A 24,437-nucleotide genomic window follows, 5' to 3' on the forward strand; every position below is an offset into this window, starting at 1 on the left:
TAAATTGAATAATCCTGCTTCCCTTAGGTACGGCGGAATCTCTCGAAACAACCGAAGACGGTACATGGTACAAACGCCAAGTGGCATGAGTGGTATGACAACAGACAGTGAAGCTCCATACTCATCGAGGGAAGGCAGCGTCGATCCAGGAGGTAGTTCAGAAAGTGTGCCCATGGCAACGCAGCAGCAGAGAAAGACCTTCAAAGAGAAACTGAAATCCCTACGGTAAGAATCGAATGAAAGAAGAAATTTAAGCTTAATTTTTCTTACTCATACGAAATTCATTACTCTGAGAAAATATTTACAATATATTATTAGCTTTTGAGCTTTTAATAAAGGAGAAGCATAACTTAAATAAATCTTTAAAAAACAACTTAATACTTTAAGTAAGTTTAGTAAAAGTGTTTCTCTTTTAATTTATAAAACTAATTTTCCCGTAAATTTTAACAATAAAAACCCCTAAACAGTTTAATTTTTTGCTGACTGAATGAAAATTTTTGGTATGAAATGGAAATGTGGAAAGGGAGTTTCCCTATTCAAGTATCATTCGTGTCATCCGGTCATGGACTACAAGTATGAGGTCCACCCTAATTAGCCTTCGTATAGCTTCAAACTTAGATGTTAATATAGGGTGATTCATGTTGAATGGGACAAAAATAAAATATTCCAATGAACGTTTAATTAATTTAATTTGTTTATTCAAATTTACAATGGAATTACGATTAACCAAATTTCTATAGCTATTCTATGAGTTCCCCTTCGGTGACACGGCAAATATTTAAGCGATATTCCAAGAATTGCCAAACTCGTGATAGATTATCTCTTGTTAATGAGTCCAATATATCAGCACACACTATATTGTTATCTGAGGCACACTCAGTTTGGAAAACGCACGATGCCTTGATTTTTCCGAACTTCTTGAAAATGTTTCCCAATTTTTTTCAATAACAGAGGCTTTGATGGAGTTTCGTCTTAGGCTGTTTTTTATATAAGCACCACCCCTGGTTCTGAAACTATTTCACCATCATTCGATGTTGTGACGATTCGGTGATTTTTTTTAAAACCAAATGCTGTACGAAAATATCTTTGAACGAAGATTAATGAAGATGTTTTCGCATATTTCAAAACACAGAACGATTTCTCCTGTATAAATGACGCCTTTTTAATAATAACGGCGTCTAACGCTTTCTCTTAGCGGCGATTTTGTTACTGGACAAATTTTACTGAAGCCAGATGAAACTCGCAGTTATAATTTCAGATAAATTTGTTTCAACTGAATAAATTAATTACAGAATTAATTCTATACTATTTTTTTGTCCCATTCAATATGAACTATCTGTATTACTAGTGGTATACAGGAAGCTGCTACGTAAGAATTATGATCACATGGGAAATATTTAAAACCATCCAGACAGATAAATTGTTTAGTGAACTGACTGTCACTTACAGCCGTATTTCTTATGACTGTAAGACGCTGAAATAGGAGTTGATGTGCTTTATCCTATTATCACAAAGATATTGTACAATATGTTCATGATGAATGATAATATTATACAATATGTTCATGATGAATGATAATATTATACAATATGTTCATGATGAATGATAATATACAATATCGTGAATATTATAGTAATATTGCAGGGTAACTCGGATTATTTAGAACTGTTCCATGCTACAGTGTTAGTATTTTTAAATATCGTATGTCCACCGCATTAATTCTTTCGCTTTATTAAATTCGCAATCAATATCAAAATGTAGGAATTCGAAGAATCGAAATACTGCTGTTCATATTAAACTGTATGTCTTAATTTACATTTCGGTTTGTTTCAATGTGTAGGAACATCTTTATATCATGGTCGCTTAATCGTCTAAAAATCATACACTGATATAAATTAAAACTTCTTTACAGTTTTTATTTTATAGTTTTCGGTTGTGTTTATGCCTGTTGTTAAAAATAAATGCTAATAATTGATAAATGTAAAAAAAAAAATACATCTTGTTCTGAAAATTGCTCAGTCAGTATTTGTAATATTACAGAAAGGCCTGAATGTTTTCATTTTGTCAATAGAGGAGGATATTTTCATACATCTTCCTTACATTTTCATTGACTGATTTCCATCCCTTTTGCGACAGGCGCACCAAAAGTGTGGACGTGGCTGCAGGACAAGAAAGTTCTGTGGACAAGAGTGCGAAGGAGATGAGCCTCCGTTCCAAAATTTCCAAAGTGCTCAAGGGTGGGACCCTGGGAAGGAGTTTGAGTCTGGAACCGAAAAAGCCGGCTCCCGCTCTTCCACCTAAGGGAGCAGTTCCAGATGTCGTGCCCAGCAGACCGACAGCAGAGGTAAAAAAAGAAAACTCAAATGCTCTAGCAAACTGTGTTTCTTTTTGCACTATTTATACCTAAAATAATGTTAATCTTCTGATTTATAATAAGCTACTTTTACTATTGTGAATTGAATAATACAGAATAAAATTTGTTTCTGTAGAGAATTCTCACAATTCCTTTCAGCATATGAATGAAAATATAAATGGCAAAGTGATAACTAAATGTTTATAAACTATTTTTAAGCAAGTATCATTTTGTATCAACAAAAAGGGTTATCTAGGGCGAAATTAATCTATATTTGCACTTTAATTATACATAACTTATTTAAGATTAACGAACTAGCAGCTTTTTTTAAACTTAAATTTAAACTGTCTGAATTTAGTTTAATTAGAATGAAAGCATTTTGGATGTTTTACGGCTAGATACTTATATTCAAAATATTATATGAATCAAAAATTTTTCTGATGTTTAGGAAATTTATTAATTCAGTTTATTTATTATTTATAAATGAAGTAAATTAGGCGAAATAAATAATTTATTTGAATTCACCTAACTAAATATGACAGTAAAAAATAGCATTGCATAAACTCTCAGTTACTACTTTTTAAAATTTTAAACATGCATTTATCTAATTTTTTCATTAAGTTTTGATCTGATAAATTTGTCTATTTGCGTTTAATAGATAAGAGCATTTATCTTATACATCTTTAATAAATTCCTTACTTCCCACAGTTATTCATTCTTCTTTTAATTTCAAAATGCTATGTTTTAAAAATATCTTTAAATGATTATCAAAATGCAATGATTTTTTATTATTAATATTTTTTAAGTAGAAAGTTAATCAAAAGTTTTTTTTTTTTTTTTTAGTTTTTGTTTTACTCCAAAAAATTTTGATTTTAGATGTATTTTATCTATATTGAGAATCATTCTCATCGAAAAGGAAGTTTAATCAGATATTGAAATCATGATTTATTTATGTAAATTTGCTATGTAAATTGTGTTACATTCTCATATCATTCTAATTTAGATCTTCGTCTTTCATGTTTTCTAGAAACCTCTGTCAGCGAGTCGCGGAGAACTGAACCAGAGAAGGCCACCATCACAGCAAGAGAGGAGGCCGAAACCGCCTTCGAAACCTGGGTTCGAAACCCCGGTCTAAACTGTCCTATTTTATATTCCTCACACACTTGTGTCTCAAGTGACCTCATGTAAACAATAAAAGAGCATCCTTTTATCTTCATGCACGAGTCTTCACTTATTTTAATACAATGTGAGCATTGTTACCGTTTGATGTTATCGAGCAGTTTGAAAATCATCTAACTGATTATTGCTCTATTATTTTTTTTCAGCTAAATGAAACATACACTCTATGATTCTTGTAAAAGAATATTCAATGACGGATGATGAGCAGAAGAGAAAGTTAATTAATTAAATATTAAGTTTTTCTCGTCAAAATACGCGAGGAAAACAAAGAGATGAAGTTACAGAAGTTTTTGGGGCATTTGAATTGGAATTAAAATGACGTTTTCTATTGAAAGACAGCAGTAAAACATATGCATATATTTTGTTGCATGTTTATGCAATCAAGCGGTAACTCAATCGATAATTCGAAAAATTTGCATGAGAGTAATTTCAATACATCTTTGGATTTCTTATTCAAACTATACTCATGCCAATTTGGCATTGGTCACTAATCGCATCCTTTAAAGGAAAGGAAAGGTCCACATTTAATAGAAGCATAACTTTACATAATGTAAAATACATGCCATTTAAAGGAAAAAGGAAACTGAAATGTAGATTTGAAATGAGTAGTCGAAATATCTTAATACTAAATAAAATAAATGATTAAGTTCGATAAATTAGTTAATATGGATGAATTCAAATGCGAAATATTTCTAATTTTCAGTCTCAGTGAGTATTTCTTGCATATCAAAGAAATCAAGCAAGCACGTAAAGTATACTAAGCATTAAGCAATAAAGTATTTAGAATTTATTTTCAATGAATCTGTGGAGAAGAGAGCAAATTGTATTGTAAAAGCATTTGCTTTCTACCGATGTTCAACATACGATTTCTACATAAAATCGTAAACGATCGCTTTCTTTCTGCACATATTTTCTAACAATGCCACAATTTTTCTACTAGATCTAAAAGTTTTAGAACATTATAAAAAAATTATACAAAAGTTTTTTTTTTCTTTTATAATTACTTCCAAAAATTATTTGCTGATAAAAATCACCAAGGATCACAAACAGTAAGATTAGTAAAACATCAAGTAAAAATACTAAATTCACACCAAAGATCGATAAGTCGTAACTATTTTTCGCCAATCCCATGCAATACATTCGTGAAATTCCCCAAAGTCCACAATTTAATGATGGAGAAGGGAGAGATAACACCATTATTAGAGAGCATGCGAGAAAGTTTTGAGGTAACCACTCCTACTTGTTCTTTGATTTTAAAGTACAATTTTTCTTGTGTAATGAATAATAAAACTTAAAAATGTAACACCTTTCTTACATATTTTATTTCTTCGATTCCTATATCAGGAGATGATAATTTGGATGTTTCTCTAAGAAAATGACTAATTGCTTAGAACTTAACATTTTTCTCACTTTTCGAACTTATTTGCATAAATACGAATATAATTTACTAAACATAAATTTGTGTAGTTAAATTCCAATTATGCAGAAAAAGTTCTTAACATATATTAATGTTATTACTTTTTAATTCTTTTTGACCCAATTATACATATGGATTAAGCTATCCAATTGGAAATAAACCATCATATGATGGATACTGAAATCACTTTCGAAAACTGGACCTAAAAACTGAATCATTTATGGTCCAAAATTGAGTAAACAGTAATCCAGTAGACAACAAACTATTTAAAATACTATAACTAATTTAGAGATTTTTCCTCTCTGCATTACTCTAAGAAAACATATGAATCTTAAAGTGCTTTGATGTTGATTTGTATTTTGTAACTACAGGGAGCGGCAGAAAAATCCGGACAAACGATTTTTAATATAACTTGATTAAAAATAAACAAATTAACAAAATATAATAAATAAAAACAAGAAATATATATAAAACCATTTAGCGGTTTCGAGACTCAACTGAAGACCAGCAAAAACCTTTGATTCGCCCTGTCGCTCTATCCACCAAGACACTTATTCCTTGAGTGGTTGAGGGGTTTCTGATTCTTAATATGACAATCCAATTCAAGCTGCAAATACGGTGGGAATCTGGTTTAAAAGCTCGATGATAAGAATAGGAATGACTTCTGTGCATGTGCATGAACTTGACACTTAAAATTTCAAATAAATCTATAAATATTTTAATGAAATATTTTATTTTTGAATGATAAGGTTTGGAATAATTCAGAGTAACTATAGAATTAGTGTTTGAAATAATATTCAAAATTAAAAAAAAATAAGAAAATAAAGCAATACTGGTAAAAGCAGGACAACCTTTTAAAAACGCATCTGTTTTCAAAGAAGCATACATAAAAATAATGCAATACTGGTAAAAGCAGGTAAAAAAATATATGCGATTAAGAACTTCTCATTAGTGAAAAGGAATATCTCTCAGCTTCGACTTGCGGCTCGTCTCAAAAGTTTTCCGCATCTTTGGAGCCTCACGTGTTTGTTTCTTTCAATCAGAAGCTGAACATTTTAGAATTGTTAAGTTTCATTCCAAGCTCTGTTTTTGCCATTCGCCGCATTAATCGGTCACTTATTCCCATTTCACGAGCGATCTTTCTCATGGGAACCCACAGATTTCGTTGAACTCGCTTTTTGATGGCCTTACGATTATTGGAAGTTTTCACCATACATTTTCGTGCGCTTCCTGGACATGGACCATTATTGTCAAACTCTTTAAAACGGCAGATTACATCATACACTGTTTGCCGAAGCTCATTAAGAAAATGAACGACTCATTTTCCAACTACTTAAACAATTCTAAATTTGCAGATCTTTTTCTTGACTTAGTAAAACTGCCAAAAAACAAAGCGTAAACTAAAAGATACATTATAAAATATGCTACAATTGAAGTGGTAGACAAAAAGAAATGAACAAAAATGAAAAAGAAATTAATTAACTTCTATTCTATGATGTAATAACTTTGTTCGAGTATTTTTGCCGCACCCTGTACATCCAAACATACTATTTATTTTTAAATAAACATAATAAAAACAATGGTTGCCATGACAATGATAATTTTAAATACATCATTTCTGATCAATGCGCTATAAGATTTTTAAAAAAAATGTAGGAAAGTATGTTTCCCAATAATTTAAATTCATATGCCACATACTGTATTAAAGATTGATTTACACTCAGCCAATTATAAGATGGCAGTAAGCCACGCATGCGCAGAAGTAAGAGAGCGGATAATAGTAAGTTCTTGTCTCGATGAGACAAGTACTTGCTATTGTACAGTTACTGCTCATTTGTGGTTTTAGTGGGACAAGACGGGAACGCATTTTTTTTCAGTACATAGGAAGGATGGGAACAAAATTTAACAGAAGTAAAAAAGAAAAAAATGAAGGAAATGCAATTAAAATTGTTAAACTGACCATAGAATAATAAAAGATTGACGCCATTTGGTAAATGTAACCTGCTTCAAAGGTAAAAAGCAATGTCCTAACAGTCATGTAAAATAACTTCGAAATCTTAAAACAGTCAATTAGTGAATCATTTATGGTGCACAACAGTTAAAAGCCGGATACAATGAGACACGTGATTATTATTATTAATTTACGCGTGATTATTCTTCATGAGATAAAAAAAAGTGGTCTGTTACAAAAGTTCAAAACAGGTCTTAAGAGCAACTATTGAATGTGTTATTAAAGTATATTTTGAAATACGTTGTTGCCTTTATTATAACTATTTCAAAGTTATAGGCTTGTGACGAAAACACTTTACTACACAAAAATGAGTGGTTTACATTTTATTACGAAAGCTCAATTCCAGGCGGTTTACGATCACTTCAAACAAGTAGAAGAAGATACTTATGCAAGTAGAGAGGAACTTCACATTGAATACAGACTTCTGTTAGGGTATTTCCAGTCATTGTATAAAGAAAATGAGAGGAAAGGCAATAAAATCATGCAACTGACAGCAGAAATGAAAAAATGCAAAGAAAAATCGGAAGCAATGGAGAAACAAAAGGAGAAAGAAGTGGAAGATCTAAAACTAAAGTTGTCCGAAATGAATCGGAGTCTCGAACATCATCGAAAAGAAGAGGTGGTACTCGTTCGATTAATTGACGAACTGAAAGAAAATATTAACAAATTGAAAGCTACGAATATTGCAAAGAAATCGAAATCTGATACATATATCAACAGAAGACCAACAGATCCACCAAGAAAACGCACAAATTTCAGAGAAATTGCCGTCGGTTCATCTAAAAGTTTGCAGTCATCAAGAAGTATTATCCACGAAAAAAATACGAAAAAAGAAGAAATCGAGAGGATATCAATGCCTAAAGAAATCGAATTCATGAAGAGGAAATATGAAGATGAAATTGAAAGGTTGCAACATCAAACCAAGGTCATTTCGGTCGAAGCGAAACTGCTTCATTCTGAAGCAGTTAGTTTACAGAAACGCATTGAAAGCAAAGATAAACGGTTTTCTGAGTACAAGCAGCAATTATCAAAAGAAAAAGAGTTAGAAAAACAAGAGAAAGAAAATCTGCAGATTAAGAACTCTTCTTTACAAATGCTGATAGACACTTTGGTAAATGATCTAAAAATTCTTAAAGATGAAAAACGACTTCTGAAAGACGATATAAAGAATGCCATGGAAGAGCGTCACGCTTTGCTTCTTCAAATCCAGGAAAAAAATATGTATATTGAAAAGTTAAAGAGCAACCTCGATGCTTCAATAAAAAGTAAGGAGATTGTCATCAAAAGAGCAGACATGTTCGAAAAAAACTTGACCATGGACAGGGATCAGTTGGGAACAGCTAAGAAAGACGTTGATGTTCTCAGTCAAACGATAAATAAACTTCGAACTGACTTAACTGAAAGAGAAACTCAACTGAATCAACAAGAATCTCAGCGCAAGCGTCTGGAAGCATCACAGAAGAGTGAGATGTTAGAACAGACCAAACTAATAGAATACTATAAAAATCAGGTGGCCAATCGCGATAAAAGAATTAAATCATTAACGATAGATTTGGAACAAACCAATGAAAAATTGGCTTCTTGCAGGCGTCAATTACGAAACAAAAAGAGAGAGAACGCGATTTTATCTGAAGAATTTCAAAATTGGAAAAGAAGTCTGGGAATCAACACCGAGAACATGAAATCGTTGAAAATGAAACTCGACAGCGCTGAAACTTCTAAATCCGAGTTGCAGAATGAACTTAAATTCACAAAAAGTCAGTATTTTTCAGTGCTTAAAGAACGTAATAAATTATTAGCACAGTGTAAGAAGCTCGATTCTGTCATTGAATATCACGAAATGGAAAATGATTTGCTAAATAATCGACAAGGCTACCTCCAGAACGATTTGAAAAGGAAAGATGCCCAAATTAAAAAGATAGCAAAACTTCGGAGATTAGTTTGGACTAAGCAATGAATGGAAGAGACACGAATACGGCATCTTTTGAAATATTAGAATTACCATTGTTCATACTGAACAAGAATTCTTGCAATTTATACATTCTAAAAGAATTTTTTTGAACCAAATATATTGCAAAATTGCCTTGAAAAATTGGCTAAATTTCAACTAATTGGCTAATTTTCAATTTAAATTGGCTAAATTTTTAAATTATTAATGTCTAGTCAATTTTCTCCAGAAATTTGCAAAAAAATTAAGTTAATTAATTTAATTACTAATGTAAATTACTGTATGATTTTCTGTTCAACTGTACAATTTATTAAAATCTGAAATGTATTTCAATTCTTTTGAAACCATCCATTTAAACATTAAGCTAAAATTCCCAAAATTTGGAGAAATATAAAAGTGTTATTTTCTCATAAATCAAACAATGCTTATTCATGAAAAAAAATATGCTTGAATTTATTTTGATTTAATCAACGTCGATAATAAATATTGCAGCGAATTTCTAAAACATAAGTTGAAACAAATGACTTACCTGATAAGCCAATAATGGCAGGATTTAAAAATAATGTCTAATCGCCAAAATTGAGTTAATTTGGAACGAGTTTTCGCCAAATAAAACGTGATATTTTTTTATTGTAACCCTAAAAGTTATTTCTCATAGCTATTCAAGATAACGGATTTTGGCAAGCATTCGGACGATTTGAAGGATTTTGTCGTGCTTTGCGATAAAACGTATTTTAATCTTAAATTTTAGTGCGAAAAAGAAATACATTATTTTTTTAGAAACATTTGGTGAATATAAAATTAATCTATAAAATGATAAAATGATTATTCAAATAAAGTAGGGTACAGCAACAAAAATTATACTTTAAAAGAACTTTAATAAATTACATGAAACTAGGATAAGGTTTAACCTTAGTGTCCGGTTTCTTGCAAGCGAGATAAAATTGTGCCAACCATCTAAAAACCTGCCAAAAAGCCGCCATGTTGAATAACTACAAGAAATGAGAACAAACGGATTTTAGGATTGCAATAAAAAATTGTCAAGGATTACATTTGTTAAAAAATCGTCTCAAAAAAATTCTGCACTGGACATTATTTTTACCCAAATTCATATAAATTCACAAATAGATAAACCAATATAAATAAACCGTAATACATAAGATATACATTTTTTTACACAAGATATACATTACATTTCAATAATATGTAAAAAAATATTCATTATATATATATTCCTTATTATTCAAAAAATGTTCCATTTTTCAATAATACATTTTTTTCGAGGAGCGAAAAAAATGAAATAAGAAATGGCTAGCGAATTCTTCATTTTGTCTCCTCGAAATGAGGATGAGAAGCTTCTCGCACCTGGAGGATACATGAAAAGGTGAGGGTCTGGCTCCTCCTGTCGAAGACGGAACGTACTTAATTAGGGAAGGAATGTATCGTGGCCGGTGATGACCCTTAGGACTCAACCACTTCAACGCCAGTGTTGCTGTTGCGACGGTCCGGTCATTCAGTATTATTTACCCATTTGCCTTCGGGCGGATTGGAGAGTCAGTGATATGACTTTTCCATTTTCAGTTACGAAATAACAGAATGCGTGCAATTTTACTTTTGATATCGAAGACTGGTGCAAGAGCAACACGATGTATAAACTAACTTTTACAATTGTCACTGTGTTCGTTTCTTAATTTTGAAGATAAAAACAAATCAGGCAGTTAAAATTTAATAGCGGAATTTATAACTTACTATTATTACAAAAACGATATTTTATGCTTTTATTGGTAATAACAATGTATGTTCCATGTTTTACAGAAGATTTATTTTTTTATTTTTTCGAATATTATATATTTTTTTTATTTTGGAATTTATTTACTCAACAGCCATGAAACAAACAAAAAATTAGACATTAACAACATGATAACACAAAATTACCAAGAAACCAATAATAAATGAGGTATTGATGGAATGATAAGACAATTTCAATCATCTTCCATTCAAGTTCTTACTCCCAAAAAGAGAAACTTCATTTTGCACTAAATCGAAGCTTTTCACACCCATGAGTTCTACATTCGCTGTCGGCGCGATCTCTGGCTTGCCATGGCTTATTCCATTGGAACGGCTCATTCCATTGGAATGACCCGTTTCAATCACGTTATCCGGCAACTGCTCATTCTGTTTCCCTTCAGGAGATTCGTCTTTAGGCAGGCGGACCCTTGAGAATGCAAGTCGCTCCAGATTAGACAACGGGGCTTCCAACAGCAAATAAAAGGGTACAGTAAGGATAACAGTAGTCACTATATTCCCTACATATTCATAAAGCTAGGGGGAAACAAAACAAAAACTATTAGATGGAAATTGTATATACATCAGTACTATAAGTATTATTACGCCCCCTGCAATAAATTGCCAAAAGAAAATAATAAATAATGCAACTATCGCAAACAATCTTGGCATCTTATGTATAATGTTGCTTGGCGACCGGGGTGTAATTTAAAAATTGCCAACTGAATTCGTGAATGCAATCATCTTAGCGAAATCTTGGTATCTTATGTATAATAGAGCTGTGTGATCTTGTGTAATCTGAAAATCGTTAAATAAATCCAGAATTCTTTTTAAAAAAAACAAGTACCGGCCAACATATGTCATATGACATATTTTGTCATGTATCATATGTCATATATACCTCAATACATGTCAGAACATCGTGTAATAATCCACGAAACCGTTATAAAAAGAAAGTTTTAAAAAATATACCTGGGGGATTATTTTGTGGGCTGTTCTTGTCTAGGCACCCGATTGTGAAGTAACTAGGATTCGACCGTCTTAAACGGACAATTTCGAACTGCATTTCTGTATTGAAATCTCCGGTTTGATGACCATGTTGAAACCTGTTAATTTTGCGATGAATCGAGAATTAACTCGATATGGGAATAATATGTGTAAGCTTTTGCACTTTCTTGCAAATCCAAAGATGGTGAATCTTTGAATTGTTTTTAAACAAATATTATTCCTTTATTTCATTGCTATTGTGAAATGTACATTTAATAGAATCTATAATTGTTAAAATTTTTCAATTGTTTACATTAATAGAGATTTGGCATTTTCACTTCTTTTCTTTTGAATTAATTTTTCAAAGGAACTTGATGCTCCTACGATGTTGCGACGAAAAATAGTTAATATTTCAAAATTAAACCTATTTTGAGATTTACTAAAATCGCGTATCAAAAAATATGCTACATTCACAATGAATAGTTTCAAACTCCATCTTATGGATCAAGTCATGGATGAGGAAGAAGTATTTCTTTAAATTATCCAGAAATAGAAAAGGCATCATGATTCAAGCGTATTAGATGCAAAACTACGCCATATGTTTATTCTAAATTATGTTAGTTTAGACAGACTTTAAGAAGATTTGATCAGATCCATGCATTTTCGCCGAGAACTCAACTTCAACAATTATTTTAAATCTTGATGTTCACTATCAAAATTTCACCATTCTTTCGGAAACAAAATATGGTACCTGTAAAAATAGGGCAAACACTAAATTATCCTCCCAATTTTTAAAATTCAGTTTCAGTTATTAACTCAACAGCAAATTAATTAAATTTCTAAAGCGTAATTTTCTACCACTTATTTAATATCAAAGTAATTTTATTTCAATCCATATACCTATTCTAATAACCGAGATAAGACAAAACTCCATATCGTGGGTAAGAGAGTTATTGACTCAGTCCCACCTGCTCCATAACAGAGTGTTACTAATTCTAATCACAATTTTTTATGAATTACAATTGAAAACTAAATGTTCACTATAGCGTATAAAGTTTCTATCGAATTAGAAAACGAAGCAGATTTTGAAAGTTTGCAAGTAACAAAAAAAAAAAAAAAAAAAAAAACTAATAGCAATTGTAAATTAGATTTTTTTTATTGTTTTCAAAGGAATTTAATATAAATATATCGATATTTTCAATCGCTAATTAATGCAAGAAAAATCCTTTTTCTCTTGAAAAATATACAGAACATTGTATTTTATATCCCACCACGAACTAAGGTGCATCTACATCACCACAAAATCAGTAATTCGAGGATTTTGAAACTCGTTAAGGGATTAAGCTTCCCCCCACTACCATTCTTTTTGGAATAGTTTGCTTATAACTTTAAAGAAATTTCCGCCTTGGATTTGGACCTTCGGAGGTTAGAGTTGCAATCATGTGCTTTTTTATGGTTAAAAATAAAGCGAGAATGATTTGATTTTAAAGGAGCTAAATTGTGCAAAACTACTAGGATAATTATTCCAATTTGGGGATGAGTTTTAGATCATCATCCACTAAAACAGAAAGGTGATATTCTTGCATGTCTATATCATATTGGCTGATTAAAAACACTATCTGCAACAATTCGATTAAAGCTATCGTTTCAATATGAAAAAAAAAAAAAAATGAATACAAGAATATTTATAACAGAATCACCCAAAACACTCCAAATGAATATAACTTCAATCAACATAAAAACGAGCAGTTTTAAGGTCTGTAACAAAAATTAATTCTTTACCCATCCTTAAAGAAATATACATGATGGTGGAGGTTCTTACCATATTGTAGTGACTAAAGTAGACCCGCTCCTTAAGTGATCCCATCCTCACCCAAATGACGAGGCTGTGCAAAAGGTAGATCATGAAAGTCAGCCGACTAATTGGGGTCAGCACACTCCACGAAAGGATTTTGTTCACCGCACCTACACATGAAAACTTCCATAAATAAATCACAAATAATTGCATTCTTCAATAATATTACGTAATATATTATTACTGAAGTTTGGAATAATATAATCAATAGGGAAATGTGCAAAATTTCTTCCTATAAAGTTTAGCATGTTAAAATTATCGAAAATAGTTTTAGTGGAAAATATGCATACTTGTCTCATTGTTTAATTAATATAATTTCTTTAATGTACCATATTTAGTTCTATTCACTGTAAAATAAAATTGTTTTTTATATGTGTTCCCTATTCTTTTTATTTGTTGTTTTACTTATAAATGCAAAGGCAAAGAAAATCAATTTTGTATAATTAATTATCTACAACATATTTTGTAATAGAACTGATATTTTGAAGCTCACTATTCTATAACATATATATATATATATATATATATATATATATATATATACTAGCTGACCCGGCAAACGTTGTTCTGCCCTATAAATTATTTCTATTGAATATTTCGGTTGTTAACGAAAGTATTGTAAGTGTGTGGGGATGGGATCTATGACAGAAAGAGGAATGGAGCACTGTAGACGATGATCGCCGATAAAAACTAAAAAACATCAACCATATATTTTCTCAATATAATGTATTTCATTAACATAACGAACATATACATTGTTTGATCTCTCAAAAGTTAAACGTAAAGTGGAAAAAGTAATATATTTTTTGTCCTAAAGTATAAAAATGAAATAAAGAAAATCAATATTCATTTCGAAGAGCAATTGAGTGTACGATATTTTTTTCTCAGTCCGTCTTTAGCCAACACAAATAAGCTCGATAGTTTGCCCACGCGAAAACATGTCACGTGTGAAAAACATGGTGTGCCCAAATCTAAGCCGCAAACAGACACCGTTTGGCCTTGCGATTTATTGATTGTCACTGCGAATGCGAATCTAATAGGAAATTGAACGCGTTTGAATTCGTTTGACACGTCTGTGAGAATCATTGGAATTCATGGCAGCAAAACATTTTCGGCTCAGAATTTACCATTCAAAATTGTGGCTACGATAACGTTTTTCATCAATTTTTTAATGACCAATCGCTTGTCATTGCACAGTCATGGTGGGTCCAAATTCCAAAGTAACCGGAGATCCATCTTTCAGTCGTAGAAGGTGTGGTGACATGCCTGGCAAATGCAGTGAGTTCAAAAACTCTGTTGGATAATTTGCAGCTTCGTTAGCATCGCAAACTGTATCGATCAATTTGTATGATACCAAGTCGCCTGGCAACGACTGCTGTATCTTGAAGTTTAAATCGTCGACGTCCACATTCTTTGCTGCCAAAATGGTTCTTTCTGCCAGCCACGCATGATTTATGTATTATGTGCGTACATCGGGAAATATGCGGTCAATGACAGCATTTTGCGAATCAACGATAGTGCAGAAATGAGTGGACAATTTTATGCATCCAGTATTTTCATAGACAGCAACTTTTCCATCACCAATATCTAACAATTGAATATCTAACACCGAATGTGTCAGCAGATGGATCTTGTAGCATTTGGAGGCGCGTGTTTATTTTTAGCTGAACTTTTTCAACATTACGCCACAGTGGCGATGATTTCAAGCAAGAGTTGATCTCCTCATCGTACGGTGAACGTGGATAGGAACACCATAATTACCTAGCTTTGTGAAATATACTTTACGACCTATTCTCATACCTACCAAATACACATAAAAAATTTCATGAAAATCGGTCGAGCCGTTTCGGAGGAGTACGAACACAAACACCGTGACATGAGAGTTTCATATATTAGATATATTGCATCAGTCAAATTAGGATTTATTGTTAAGCAGCATTTGACTAACACTTTTTATTCTTTTGGACTAAAAGAAAGTCGAGACCAAACTCTACACAGTGAAATTAGTCATATTTACATCACTCATATTTTGATTTTTTATAACTAATTGGATAATTTTTAGAAATAAATTTTTAATGGAATTCATTTGTTACAGTGTTATAGGATATAAAAATATTTTAAATAACAAATTTTAATTTAATATTTAGACCATTAAACTCCTTAACTAAAAAGGTAAATTCAAAATTAATTTTTTTTCAAATTTATTTACATTAATTTATATAAATTTACATTAACTACATTTGAGAATTAAAATACTATGTATTATAAGGTAAAAATACATTTATCTGGAAAGTGGAATTAAAAGTAATAAACTAAATATTCTCTCGTTTGAAGTTAACTAAAACTGCTGATTTTTAATGCATAATTTAAAAAATAGTAATAGAAGAGAGAAGCCATAACCAGTCATAGTAATGGAAGCCATAATCAGAGGTTTAGAACAATTCTGCAGTTATTTGTTAAAAAACATCTATTATTAATATTAATTGTGAGAAATTAATTTTCCATGTTCTTGAAATAATGCAAATATGAATGCTTTAAATAATGCATTGGCAGTGAACAAGATGTTACCGTTATGCCTACGACGATTGCCTCGGATTACCTAATCTGATTAAATATTCTAGTCCTGAATAATTAGGATAGCTAATTGTGGTATTTTATCGCTTTTAAACTACATCAAATTATTTTCCTTGTACAGAAATGCACATTTAAAAGATTGCCATGGTCAGGACAATTTTTAATGTTGTAATACTTCATAATAAAATTGAAAGAGAATAGAAAAGTCGTAAACGCACAACAACAGTAATAATAATAAAATCTGACCTCCGTATCCTGTAACACAAGCAAATGTCACCCAAGCAATGCCTATGGTGAAAGTTGTCCTGTGAAGGCCGGCGTAGATAACTGTGAGCAGGGGCCCGTGGGGTTCGCCTATATTCCATCGATAGGCGCCGTACACAGATGACAAGCAAAGAATGGTCGATGAACACCAACCACATAAATTTACCCACTAGAAAAATAATGCATTAACAAAAAAAATTAAAATTCAGTCAAACATAATCTTATAATATTTCCCTTTATTAGTGTTCCAAAAAATTCTAACTTTACTTAAAACATAAATTGCATTTATTTTACAAACATTATTTTGTACATCAAAAAGAGGAAATCAAATGACAAAATCAAGAGAAGAGTAAGGTAGAAGCCTCGCTTTGCTTATTCACAACTTAAATCAAATAATTTATTATATATATATTATAATAATTACTAAATTATTATATACTATATTATATATTATATAAAATATTATATACTAAACAAAAATTGGACCCAATTCACCAAGCAGTTCTTCGTTTATGTACAGGAGCTTTCAGGACTCCAAACATTAAAAGCCTGTATGTTGATAGTTTCGAAACTGCCTTTGAATCTAGAAGGCAATGGCTTGCACTGAACTATTATTTTAAGATTAAATCGAATATAAATCATCCATTTCATGATTTTGAACTGCGCCCATTATTGATTCGATTAGCCGAAGTCAGGCAATTCTTCATTCCTGTATTTCATAAGAGAGTACATAACATTCTCGCAGATTTAAATCTACTCTATTTAAACATAACCCTTCAGCCAAAAAATAAGTTCCCTCCTTGGAAAATTCCTGTTTTTCATTATTTAAACCCTTTAACAAGCTTTACCAAATCTAACACATCGGATATCACCTATCAACAAATCTTTCTTGAACACAGGCAGCATTATGTTGACTTTATTCCAATTTATACAGATGGATCCAAATCAGCTAATATATCTTTTTTCAGTCATTTTCCCAGATAATGTTTCCCAGATAATCCCCTTTTAAAATTAATTCTTTCTGTTCAGTGTTCACAGCAGATAATTGCTATTTTATACGCACTGGAAGAAATTTCTGATAGTCTGCAAAAGCATTTCGTCATTTACACACATTTCCTTAGTCTATTAGAGTCTCTTGAATCATTTCATCCTCAGTCTCATTATCATCCCCTGGTTTTAAATCTTTTGGATATTTTAAATAAACTAGCATCTCGAGATTTTAATGTCTTATTATGCTGGTTACCATCCCATGTTGGAATTGTGGACAACGAAAGAGCAGACAAGGTTGTCAAATTGGCGACTGCCACAAAGAATACTACTACATCTTTGACAGACTTGAAAAAGCCCATAAAATATTTCTTTTAAACAAATGGCAAAGAGAATGGGATATTGAAAGCGAAAACAAGCTTCATGGGGTTAAAGCTACTGTCGAACTTAGGCCGTCTCAAATTAACAGAAAAGCGGATGTAGTTCTCACTAGATTACGAGCGGGTCATACTCTATATCCATCGTCATCTATTGTTAGGAGAACAAGCTCCAATATGTTCTCGGTGCAACTGCACTATGTCCGTCCAACTTATATTTTCTGCATGCCTAAATTTTTATACACAGCGTTTACATTTTTTTTTTAAATCTAATAATATTGTTTTATCTACTTTACTTGGAAAAACTCCACATGATAACCTCTTACCCTTTTTAAAATCAATTGGCTTTTATTTACATATTTAGTCTACTGTCCTTTCTTTTTTGAAGATTATCTACTATTAATTTTTATTCCACATTGTTTCCTATATTAAGGAATTTCAAAATTTTAACTTGAAAAAATGTTACCTAGTATGGCGCAGCATCGCCAAATCTATGCCCCTTGTGCCAAAAAACGAAACCAAACCAAATCATTTATTTTTTTTATCAGAAACATTAGTCGAAAAAGATTAATTTTATATTTGTTCAGTAGAATATCGTCATTGAAAGTGCAAATAATATTTGGCGCAAAAATAATATTTGGCTAACTCATATCCCTTCATATAGCCAATGGATGTCAAATCTCCAATAACGAAAAGCAATATGCCTGCTGGTGTAAACAATGCAATCTTAATTCAGAATAAACAGCTTAAAACTTAAAAGTATTTTCATTTTCTCTGAAGAATTAATATATAGTTTTGCATTTCAAAACATTCAAAGGTTGGATTTGCTCTATTCGCAATATTATAGATCTTAACATCCATCTTGCATTTGAGGTTCTATCAGCGATATTAAAAAGAATAACGGCTAGTAGAGTTGAACCAAATTTGAAATATAACCTTTTGCTTTTTAGGCGAGATATGCTGATTATAAATATCATAATACAAAATATGAAGCTCAAGGAATACCAATCTAACATTTGGTCTGATTCAATTTTGAATTTCTATTCCCCCCCCTTTATTTCCTTTTTTTTTTTTTTTTTTGAATAATAATAAGAAGAAGAAATCAAATATTTTATATTCTTATTACAGAAAATATTCGGAAGTATTTTTCTAACTAAATTAATTGATATGCACTAGAAAACGATATTTCTTGAGAAATGAATATATAAATATTAAGGTAGTTGAATTCTCCAATTAATCCGATGATATAGTGCAAAAAAAATATTTAACTTTTATAAGCCAATATGGTATAATCTCTTTTTCAAACATGCAGCATGCGGGATTCGCTGAACTGGAGTACGCAGTACCAAATATGCAACAACATCTCGTTTATTATTTTGTAAAGTAAATTTACACGCAAAGGAAAAATGCTGAAAAAAAATGGGTGTTTTGCAAAAATTGGTGATGGCATTGGTGTTATTTATATATTTTAAAGAGATAAAGTGTTAGTATTTATATATTTTAAAGTGATTTTGCTTTTCTTTAGTTAATAGAATGCATTTCTTTTTATATTTGTCCAATTCTTAGTCCTCCAGCTCATATCTTATGTAACTCCAGAAGAAATTAGAAATCTTTGTTGTAAACAAAATATAAAATTTTTATCGTCCTTCTGAGTATTATTCTGCAATTTCAGAAGAGATTGCACAACTTTGTTCTAATCAAAATATAAAATTCTTATTGTCCTTCTGAGTATTATTCTGCAATTTCAGAAGAGATTGCAAATCTTTGCTCTAATCAAAATATAAAATTCTTATCGTCCTTCTGAGTATTATTCTGCAATTTCAGAAGAGATTGCACAACTTTGTTCTAATCAAAATATAAAATTCTTATCGTCCTTCTGAGTATTATTCTGCAATTTCAGAAGAGATTGCACAACTTTGTTCTAATCAAAATAGAAAATCTATTACATTAACTTTCTATTTGGAAATAACCTGGTGAACTATTTTGTGATGAATCTCGTAATTTGAAATAGCAATCAGAAGACAAGGAAAGACATGACGAACGGAGTAGCATTATAAATAGATAACCTTTATTCTTCAAATATCCACACCCTTCTAATGACGTATGATAAAAATAAAGTACCAAATCGACATTCAAAATTCACCACTCGAAATTTAGAACTATTTTACTCACCCAAGGTATCCTGACGTCATTATATTTGATCATCAAATATCCTAGAACAATTCCCACATAATAAGGACCTGCATGGGTGAATGTTTTCATGTGAATGTAATCCACAGTCTCTTGAATTTGCCTGCGGATACAAAAATTAAAACTTGATAACGATCATCAAAAGTAGACAGAAAAATGTAAAACTGTTTTGAAATACTAGATACTTTTGCAACCAGCTACGTTCGCTCAGATTATTGACTTTTAGGCTATTAAATAATTAATATGGAATGTGTTTTTAAATTTCAATTTGCATTTGATAACATATGAATTTAAATGAAATTAATATCCAAAAAATAATTTAAATAATAATTTTAATCTTATTTTTAATCTTAATAATAATAATAATTTAATAATTTTAATCTTAATTTTAGCACTGGCAAAAACATGCGATTTTTGCTTTGGGGCGGATGGGTTTGAATTTCATCATAATGCTAAAAAAAAATGTGTTTAAAATTGTGTATCAAATTAAATTTTAAAAATTTATTAAAAATAAAGAGCGAAGTTATAAGGAAATGGAATCAATATCCTTAAAAAAGATTTTTTTTTCAGTTTTAAACTAATGCAAAAACTATTTTTGTGAGGTAATAGTTTTTGAAGATATGACCATTAATTTTCAAATGCTACTAGTCATAGCGATTACCCCTTCTAATTAAGCCTAAATTCGAGCTTTATTAAACTTCCTGTTTAATGCTTTTTTTTATCATACTGATTTGCAGAGTGCCCGTTCCCAAGCATTTTGGTTGTATCTGAGCGTGCAGCATTATAAATTAGCAAAGGGAACCGCTGAACTTAGTGCAGTTGTAAAATCGTTCAATGAAACAATCTGGAACGTTTGCACAGATGGTTGTTTATGATAAGCAATTTCATTCATGATAAGGAATAAAAGGGCTTTCTGTGCGACATCCGTTAGCATTATAAATATATGTAGAATTCTTGCGAAAATCACTTTATCTTGCAAATCGTGATCGGGATATTCTTTAATCAACAGTTTGTATGTTTCTACATCACATTTCATATCGAACTGGTGATAAGAAATGAATTTGGATTTTCATTTTTGCACTTGTAACATGCGGATACTACAATAAAGATGCAGTCACATGACAATAACATGCTCCATCATCTCCAGAGAAATTTGAATTAACATTTATATGTGCATTACCAATAAAAGGAAAAACATGCATAAACTTTCGAAGGGTGTGTGCACGTGATCCATACACATGCTAAGATTTTCGCTTTATATGGTTTTACCACAGAGCGTAGCGAAAGCATGACTGGTTATTCTTGCAGCTCCATTAGACTAATTGTTGGATCAAAAGCGGACGATGGATCTATCTTTTGATGTAATTATAGGAAATATCACTTACAGTCACAGACTTTAATAATTGTTTTGTGTCTGAAGTGCAGAAGCAGTGGCAATCTTTTATATCTTGCTAAGAATTCATAGCAGCAATTTCCGAAAATTCTGCATTTATAGAGATAGTATGAGTGTTCTCGGGCATCTGAATCATACTGCTTTTAACTGTCATCTTTGTTTAAGATATTATATACAACTTCATTTCGCTTAAAAAATGGATTTCAGGTTGGGTTTTTTTCCCCGCTGGTTTCCAAGTCATGTCCATATTCCAGATAATTAAAAGGTACATAACGCTGCTCGTTTGTCTTCAATCCTTTTGAATCATACTTTTTGAATATCCATTATTCTGACGTTCACTACATTGTGGGAAAATGTATTCTTGTCCAATGGAAAAAATTTCGGAACATACAAGGAAATAACAAACTTCCGAGCATCAAATATTTTACTGTCTTATGGTCGATTTTAAATATTCACGTTGATGTGAAATTAACTCGGCTCCGAATCGGGCATAAATGCCGTAATCGGGCATACATGCCTGAGATTTGACACTTATGTGTACCTCATGTAAACTGGGTGATACTTTTGAGCATATTTTAACAAAATGTCAAGATTTAAATCCTTTGCATTTGCACTATTTTTAACACAAATGTGATTGAATGCATTGAAATATTTATTAGACAAGGCACCTCGTCCGCATTTATTTCATTTTTAGAGAAATAATTTTTTAATCCAAAATTTAAATTTTATTACGTTTTTTTTTAGTCTGTTCACTGGTTTTACATTGTCTTTTATTTTATTATTTGCAGATTGTTTTCTTACATGTATTCACTAAACAATTACTTTATGGTACGTAATAATATGTAGTTTGGAAATTGTATAACATTTATACGTAGTAAGCTTTTCAATTTTTAACTATTGGCAGTTGTACCATTAAATTTAATATATTTATCTAGACGAACTGTTGGTTAACGTTTGAAATTCAAGAGATTAATAGAACTGTGCGAATTTGTTATTTGTATTTCAAAAAAATATGTGACCATTGAGATAAGTTTTTACTGCGTCTCCTCTCTCTTTTTTTTGTTGTTGTTGTTGTTGCTTTAAATATAATGTAACAGCCATCAACAACTAAATTATTCATTGAACAAATAATAAAAAGGTGACCAAGCAGGAAATATCTATGACTGTTGACAAATGTTCTTATGAATGAATACATTGAGAGAAGAGCGCCTACTTCTTTATGAAGCGAGCTAAAATTAAAAACGTTGAAAAGAAATGCAGAACTAGACTTTCAAGAAGTGAAAAATGCCACTGTAAAAGTCATCTGGTGATAAACTTGCCAAAATGACAAGTACACTAGACTCACTAAGCTTAACTAAGATTTGCGAGAAATTTATATTTGGAGCATTCGAAGCATATGTGCAAACTGCAGTGGAGTGAAAACTATTTTCTTTCTTTTATATCTAAATTTAAACATTTTATTTTATTTCCATATTATTTCTAAGGTTTCGTATTACAAATGTAAATATTTCAATTGGCAATTGAATAAGCCTTATCTATCATTTCATATGCACGTCATTTTGGCAATTGTTTGGTCATTTTATTCTGTTTTTGTGTGTTATGATTATACCGTTTCCATTTCTTTTTAAATATATAAAAAAAGTTCAATATATGTGCATGTATTACTCAATCACAACCTAATTTCAATAATTTCATCCTGAAAAATTTATATTTTATAATAGTTTGTATCTAGTTATATTTCATAATAGATATCTAACTTACTTATTTATGTCTATTTTCATCAGAATAATCAATTCTATGTATCGAACATTAAGAAATTTTTCTTTTTTTCTGCATAATATGTCTGGAAGTCATACTTACCCTACATTTCCAGAGGATACCTGAATCGTTGGAGGCAGATCCCAATGATAAGTGAAAGCGCCGACCACTACGCTGCATGCTAAAATGAGAGAGCATATCAAGCCGAATCCCAGCTTCGGATACCTGAAAAAACAATATTTTTCTTTAGTCATTTACTTTTTATCTATATCACGCTTTTGTCCCCACTCTCAATGTATTTTAATTTTATTCATTATCTCTGAGGTGAAATAAAATTGCACAGATTCAAATTAGTGGAAAGGGTGTCTCCAAAATTTTCTCGCATATTCTCTAATAAATGTTCTTCTGAATTATTGACTCATTAACTTTATGCTATTGGCGAACAGTAGTTACGAAAGAGTCTATTAGAGTGCAAACTTTGGCGGTTAATCACTATAAACTCAGAAGTATCAGAAAGCCGATTAAGTATTTTAGATATTTTTTTTTCCGACCGACTGAAACCAAAATATCTGATAGTATTACAATTTTAAGTCACAAAATCACATATTAAATTTCATATCTTCACGTAATTGCGTTTTACAGTCATCACGTTTACATGCTAATGAAATAAGCCCTTTTGCCGTTTTTAAGCCGGATTTGGTTTTAAATTTGATACATCTTCAAAAATTAGATATAAAATCGAAGAATGAAATTTTATATATCTAATTATCTTTGATTTGTAATTATAGTTTTATCTTATATTCAGACAGACGGGCAGACAATCATCCTCTCAATAGGTTTCTCTTAAAAGCTGATAGTAATCTACAAATTTGGTTTAAAAACTATATGCCAAATTTCATCCAAATAAGTTAAAGCATTTTTGAATTATTGTGTTCACAGTTATAAATTTAAAATGTATTTTTCAGTCTCAAGATTGTCTCAAATGTGGAAATTCGTCCAAATCTCCAGTCCAAATTTTTTGACGATTACAATACTTTCTCTCTTTGTACACTTCGTATGCGAAAAAGTAAAAATTAGCATTTAATTCATTCAAACGACGTTTAGAACCAAAGAGTGTTTATGAAATTGGACAGAAATTTCTTCGGCGATTTCTATTATATGTCAAATTTAGCTTCACTGTATTGTGGAAGCATTTTGAAACAGTACCTCATCCTACGTTGGGTTCACAGATCTACAATTGTGTTGTAAAGACGATATACTAAATTACATTCTCTTATCTCATTAATTTTGGACTATCGAGTACACACACACACACACACACACACACACACACACACACACACACACACACACACACAC

At 31.0% G+C, this 24,437-nt stretch overlaps 3 protein-coding genes across 3 annotated transcripts in view; 2 read left to right on the forward strand and 1 right to left on the reverse strand.

Annotated features, from left to right (window-relative positions):
• The window catches only part of LOC129975118 (trichohyalin-like), a 65,632-nt gene extending 62,063 nt beyond the window's left edge, over positions 1 to 3,569 (forward strand). The window contains exons 25-27 of the mRNA XM_056088062.1: positions 28 to 225; positions 2,137 to 2,344; positions 3,381 to 3,569. Coding sequence (XP_055944037.1) covers positions 28 to 225; positions 2,137 to 2,344; positions 3,381 to 3,488 — 514 coding nt within the window. The 3' untranslated portion in view covers positions 3,489 to 3,569. The remainder of the gene's footprint in view (positions 1 to 27; positions 226 to 2,136; positions 2,345 to 3,380) is intronic.
• A 3,698-nt stretch (positions 3,570 to 7,267) lies between these two features.
• Positions 7,268 to 8,917, forward strand: LOC129975425 (DNA ligase 1-like). The gene has a single exon (XM_056088488.1). It carries the CDS (start codon positions 7,268 to 7,270, stop codon positions 8,915 to 8,917), a length of 1,650 nt encoding a protein of 549 aa, XP_055944463.1.
• A 443-nt stretch (positions 8,918 to 9,360) lies between these two features.
• Positions 9,361 to 24,437, reverse strand: part of LOC129975177 (nose resistant to fluoxetine protein 6-like) — a 71,855-nt gene continuing 56,778 nt past the window's right edge. The window contains exons 11-15 of the mRNA XM_056088148.1: positions 23,181 to 23,303; positions 19,910 to 20,030; positions 16,356 to 16,542; positions 13,503 to 13,645; positions 9,361 to 11,230 (exon numbers count right to left, since the gene is read on the reverse strand). Coding sequence (XP_055944123.1) covers positions 10,895 to 11,230; positions 13,503 to 13,645; positions 16,356 to 16,542; positions 19,910 to 20,030; positions 23,181 to 23,303 — 910 coding nt within the window. The 3' untranslated portion in view covers positions 9,361 to 10,894. The remainder of the gene's footprint in view (positions 11,231 to 13,502; positions 13,646 to 16,355; positions 16,543 to 19,909; positions 20,031 to 23,180; positions 23,304 to 24,437) is intronic.

This window comes from Argiope bruennichi, chromosome 7, assembly GCF_947563725.1.
Source record: "Argiope bruennichi chromosome 7, qqArgBrue1.1, whole genome shotgun sequence".
NCBI lineage: Eukaryota > Metazoa > Arthropoda > Arachnida > Araneae > Araneidae > Argiope > Argiope bruennichi.